This window comes from Hippopotamus amphibius, chromosome 7 (assembly GCF_030028045.1).
Source record: "Hippopotamus amphibius kiboko isolate mHipAmp2 chromosome 7, mHipAmp2.hap2, whole genome shotgun sequence".
Taxonomy (NCBI): Eukaryota; Metazoa; Chordata; class Mammalia; order Artiodactyla; family Hippopotamidae; genus Hippopotamus; species Hippopotamus amphibius.
Window position 1 is genome coordinate 128,360,343 of NC_080192.1, and position 6,000 is coordinate 128,366,342.

At 56.6% G+C, this 6,000-nt stretch overlaps 1 protein-coding gene across 1 annotated transcript in view; it reads left to right on the forward strand.

The window, feature by feature from the left end:
- The window catches only part of CIB4 (calcium and integrin binding family member 4), a 51,264-nt gene extending 46,873 nt beyond the window's left edge, over positions 1–4,391 (forward strand). The window contains exons 5-7 of the mRNA XM_057743028.1: positions 1,690–1,799; positions 2,630–2,718; positions 4,196–4,391. Coding sequence (XP_057599011.1) covers positions 1,690–1,799; positions 2,630–2,718; positions 4,196–4,226 — 230 coding nt within the window. The 3' untranslated portion in view covers positions 4,227–4,391. The remainder of the gene's footprint in view (positions 1–1,689; positions 1,800–2,629; positions 2,719–4,195) is intronic.
- Positions 4,392–6,000: the final 1,609 nt, after the last annotated feature.

Sequence of the window (6,000 nt, forward strand, 5' to 3'; positions counted from 1 at the left end):
AGACTTAGAGCAGGGAAACTGGTTAGGAGGCTGCTGTGGGGATCCTTCAGAGACGTGATGGTGGCTGGACAAGGGTGGGGGCAGGACAGTGAGGAGAAGGCCTCGGGCTGTGTTTACTGCCTCTTGAGTGGAGCTGGGAGGGGAGGACACAGTCAAGGATGACTCCAAGCTGATTGGCCAAGCGACTGGAAGGATGGAGTCGCCCATTGGCCAAGAAGGAGCAGCTCTGAGTGCAGCAGGTTAGGGGGCAGGGCGGGTGGGTTGTTTCAGGAGTTAGGTTTGGACAGGTTGAGTTTAAGAGAACTGTCAGGCCTCTGAGTCTAACAGGAACTCGGGAACGCAGGTGGATACGTGCTCCTGGAGTTCAGGGAGAAGCCTGGGCTGGAGATGCAAATTTGGGATTCATCAGCGTATACATGAGCCAGGAGGCTGAAATGAGATTAAGGAAGTAATCATGGTTATTTCATCTCTGTGTGTCTCAGTTTCTGTGTCCGTGTTATGAGAATTAAACGCAGTGAAAAACAAAGCACTGAGACCACAGCCTGACACACCTGTGTTCGTCATGGTGGTAATTATTATACCTGCCTAGCTGACTGCACTTACTACACGGCTGATGAGTGCTTCGGGGACTGTGTTGGGTGTCCCAGGAAGGACCACCAAGAATGTCCGTTCAATTGTCTCATCCTGGCATTCAAGGCCCTTTGCAGTTTGACACACCTTCCAGATAACCTCTGACCTTCAAAGCTAAGCCTCCCCTCCCCTCAAAACTAACTGATCCCCTGGCATTGTTCCTTCTCTGCCACTGTCCCCGGTGACCCTGACCCCTCCTCCGATCACCATCTCTGCAGTCCCAAGCCGTTCAGTCCTTCTCTGATGCCTCTTCCCAGAAGCCTTCCTCATTCACGTCCCCAGCCCCAACCAGACAAGAACACGCTCGTCTGGAAACCCTTGGAGTCCTTGGGATGTCTGTTCCTCTCTTCCTGGAGCCAAGCCACTCGGGTGCCCCACAGTCTCCCCCGCACCCCCAGCCTGGGAGCTCCTATGGGCAGGACCCAGCCTGGTGCATCTGTGCCTGAGGCGGGGTGACAGGAGCAGGGACTTGTGCCCGGGTCCTCTGGCTCCAAAGCCAGGCTGCTTCCTGCTCCTCCTGGCTGCCCAGCTCCTAGCCACCGAAAGATACACTGACCTGTAAGTTTCGGGGTTGGGATGTCCACAGCATGGTGGTTGACGTGGGACTCAGGGGCCAGCCTAGCCCTTCCACTTCCTGGCTGTGTGCACAAACCATATAACCCTCTGTGCCTCGGTGTCCCTTTGGTAAAGTGAGACATAAAAGGTTGATGGTGAAGACTCAGTGACTTAAAACAGGTGACGCTCTCAGGACAAGTCTGAGGGGTAGCACCAGCCCAATCCATGCTTATTATTATTATTATTTATTATTATTATTATTATTAAGCACCACCGTTGTCTGCCGCCTGCCCTGCCACTGCCGGGCCCCACCCCTTACGCCTGCCCGAGTCCCCCTGAGTCCCAGGTCCCAGGCCCACCTGGTACAGCCGGGCTCTGCGGGGCCTCCCAGGGGCTGGCGGGAGTCCGTAGGTCCTGGCTGGTGCCACGGCCCCAGGACGCTTGGAGGCCGAGGGATCCCCCTTCCTCTCACCCAACCTCTCAGGCCCTGCCTCCCCTTTGCAGATTTTAACGAGAACGGCTTCATCGACGAGGAGGACCTGCAGGGGATCATCCGCCGGCTGCTCAGCAGTGACGACGTGCCAGAGGACCTGCTGAGCGACCTCACCAGCCACGTGTGTGCCGGGGCTGCGGGGCGGCGGCTGGGGTGGGCCGGGCCGTCCCCCGAAGCCTCTCAGTGGCAGGCAGGGTGAGGGGCCCTGAGGGATGGCCACTCGCAGGAAGCAGCTACCCCCCATTTTCTGTCCCTCCTCCAGGAGCATGACTCCCTTCCTGGGTCCCCAGGGGCCCTCCCACCACCACTGCAGCCGCTGCAGGCGGGTGGGCCAACAGCAGCTCAGCCTCAGATGGACACATCATAGCGTCCCCTTCCCCACGTTATTCCAGCACAACACAATGCCCAGATGTCTTAGAGTGACGGTCCAAAGCGTGGCAGGACATGAAGACGGCCATGGATCCGTTTGTCCCAAGACCATGAGAACATTTTGGTCTGGATGGGAACTGGGAGCGAAGACAACACCACGAGGGCTCATCACCGCCTCCCCTCCCTGACTGTGCCCCTCGCAGGGCAGAGCCCCTGCCTGTGACTGGGTGACAGGAGCGGGTGGGGGATGTCACCCTGTCCATCCCCCCACACCCGTTCTCACGGCCAAGTTTGTGCTAGAGGCACCAAGAGACTCTTCCCATGATGAGACCAGTCCACAAGGTCCCAGACGGCCGTGTACATAAGCTCGTGTCTCTGCACCTGTGTCCTGGTCTGCGGCAGGGCGGGGGAGGGGTGGCAGGGGTGGAGCACCTGCCTCCCAGGGGACTCTGGGGATGTGACGCTGCTGGCAGAGAGCCTGGCTTCTGGTGGCACTCAGTAGGTGGGGCCTGCCCCCCCCCCCGTGCCCCCATCCCCCTTTCTGATTCTCCGCTCTCTGGCTCCTTCCGCACCCCTGCCCAGGTCCTGAATGAGTCTGATCTGGACAATGACAACATGCTGTCTTTCTCAGAGTTTGAACACGCGATGGCCAAATCTCCAGACTTCATCAAGTAAGGTGTTCTGGAGTGGGGGGGGGGGGAGCCCAGCATAGTGGGGGACAGGAAGGGCCCCCAATCTCCCTCAGCCAGTGGAGCGCCGCAGTCTCCCCAGGGAGGTCATGAGTTTCCAGGGCGCTTTGCAGATTCTTTCAGAATCGGCAGAACTGGAGCGTCTGAGAAATGAGGTAACTTGGAAAGAGACAGGGAGTTGGGTTTCAAGAGGCGAAGGGGAGATTGCATCCCAGGCTTTGCAAACGATGTGGGTGGCCCCGACGTCAGGTGCTGCCCCTCCACAGCCAGCACAAAGCCTGCTGGGTTCCAGGACGGACCTGGGGAGTTGCCTTTGCCCGTCGGCAGTCCTGCTCCCCTCCCCCCACAATCGCCGGTGGTCACTAGGAGCTGGGAATTGGCATGGACACAGGAGTGGGGTGGAGTGGGAGTGGGGATGAAGATGCCAGTGATGGAGCTCAGAGAAGAACCCAAGCATCTCCAAACCTGTGTCAGGCGGAAAGGGGCCTTAATGGTCATATCTGGTCCAAAGACCTTTGAGACAAGGGGCCATCTCCATATTGGCCGTGTTTAACAGTCTTATGTGGGTCTTTCCAGCTGTGGGAAGCATACCCCTGAAGGCAGCCCATTTCACGAGGAGCAGCCCTGTTAGGGCCATCTTCTCGTGCTCAGCGGCATCTGCTGCCTGTGTCTGCTACTCCTGGGCCCTGTTCTGCCCTTGGTCTTCAGTCTAGTTGATTTTGATAGCAAGGAAGAATGCCCACTCAGAATGGTTTGAGAAACCACTCAAAAAAAGAACAAAAACAGCTAGACTTCCGAGAGCACCCGGTCAGGAGCCCAGGGTCTCTGCCTCTGTCCTCAGCCACTCAGGACTTTGCTTCACGTGCAACCAGCAATCTCTGCTTTGTCAGACGTGAGGCCGAAGGTGGCCTCCCCGCAGCGGTCAGCTTTATATCTCTTTGGCGCCGAATGACCCTCGGTGAATGTCCCTCAGCTCTGACTCCAAATTCCCAGAGATTCTGATTGGCCAGCTCCAGCCAGGTGTCCAGCCCTCTTCCAACCACCTGGCCAGGGCGGAGGGCCCTCCATTCCGACATGGCTGCCAGGGGGCTTAGTCTGGGGCTTAGCCCGGGCAGACCCTCCGAAAGAAGCTCCATACTTGGACACCTCCCCACCCCAAACCGAGGTAATTCCTCTTCCTCCGTAACAGCCCAGCACACTGAAGCTGGAATCCTGTCTGCCTTGAGTTTTTTCTTTGAATCTCTCCCATTTCTTTCCACTGGTTCCAGCACCACAAGGTTCTGACAGCCTTTGCATTCTAGAGCTGCTCAAAGGAGCTTAAAGAAGACTTTGGGTTGGCTTGGGAGAGCTGCAAACTGGCCATTACTCACAGAATGGGACACAAGAGGTGTGAACCCAGAAATCAGAGGCGGCTTTACAACTGCAGGCTCGCGGTAGCTAATGAAATTCTTTCTTTCAGCTCCTTTCGGATTCACTTCTGGGGATGCTGACACGGCCACAGACCCCTGCTCTGGCAGCCCTGAGGGGGACCGCTGGAACTTGGAATTCAGCCCCCTGAAGGCGCTAGGGGAAATCTGATTAGAAGAATGACGTTGTCCCCATCCCTCCCTCACTTCTAGAATATTGTTTATTCAATAAAGCAAAAGAAAAGCCCTTCCCTTTTCCCATCAGTTCATCACTTTTCGAATGCAGGGTCATTTAAAAGTACTTTTTATTAAGAACTTCTCATTCCAGGCCTTAAGTTTGCCAGCGACACAAAGACTGGGATGGCCAGTCTTTTCAAGGCCAACCCATGTCACAGCAGGCACCAGGCCAAATAGGATGAAATTCACCAGGAAAATATAGGTCCTTCCCCCCCAACCCTGGGGCCTCCCCTCAGGCTCTCTTCTCATGTCTTGGGTGCAGGTTGTACAGGGCTATGTGCTGGGCAGTCTTTCCTCTTGGCACCTGGCTTCCCAAGACATCTTGGCCACACTTGGCACCCCTGCACCCTCGGGACGTGACAGTGTGTGACCAGTGATCAGGGTTTGTTTGCTTTGCTACTCAGCCAAGCCCTGGAATGAATTTGGCCACCACAGGGGCTCTTTGGGGCCCAGCTGGTCTGGCACACAGAAGAAGCCCCTTAGGGGGGCTTTGAAAGCTGTCAGGTGCCTACCTGATGGACACATTTTTTCTTGTTTATACTGTCCTCAGAGAAGGAGGTGTCTAAAGTCTGGCTCACAGGGGAAGGTCTATTTCACCCACCCGTGTACTTGAACCCACTGTGGTCGCCTTGACTTTAGGAGAACTAAGAGCCCATTTCACCCATTTAGGGGAAATAAGAGCCCTTTCTTGACAGAGTCCCTTGATCAAATGCAGGAGGCACTGGGATGTTGGAGAACTCCTGTGGTATGGGTACACACCTGACCCAAGTTTCCCATTCTAGATCCTGTCTCTAAAGGGGCTGTCCCCCACATCCTGTGCCCCATCCGGCAGACAGGAGGCCTCCCAGGAGGTGGGAAGCAGCAGCCTCCAGACCCTGAACCTCCCAGGCCACCGCCAGATGTGACCTAGGAACCCAATGTCCACTCTGGGCTAAAGGCCCTGATGCACAGTGATGCCTTGAAGCGTGGCTTAGTCCTGGGTCCCTTCACTCCCATCCCCTTCTAGAAACACTCCTAGGGGTAGGTGCCCAATCCTGTCCCTGCCAGTCTGCACTGAATGGAGACGGTGGTTTCTGCTCTCAGGCACCACAGGGCCCTCTGGGATCTGTGTCATCCCACCGCTCTGTCCCCACGTGGACCACAAGCAGAGTGCACAGTGGAAATACCAGAGTGTGGGAGTCAGAAAGGCCTGGGTTCAAATCCTGGCTGTGCCACTTCAAGCTGCATGAGTCGGGACACGTCTCTCCACCTCTGAGCCCCGGTGTCTTTATCAGTAAAGTGGAGACAAACAACATCCCCTCCTTCACAGACTATTGTGTGAGTGAAACGATGCTGAGCCGGGGCTCCGGAGGGAATCCCATTGCATCTGACACCAGTGCAAGCGTTCCAGGGCCACTGCGCCCTCATCCTCAGACATGGCGTAATGGAACTTCCTCGATTATCCCAGTGGAAGCAGATGGGCGGTATCTCTGTGCCTGAGTGAACTGCCACCAAGACTCCGGAGCCCTACAGTCCTAGGGGAGAGGCAGGCCCCTCAGACACCATGCTGTGTGACCCTCAGGCGCCATCCTGCTTTGGCCAAATGCTCCTGGGGCTCAAAGGAGAGGAGCAAACGGGATGG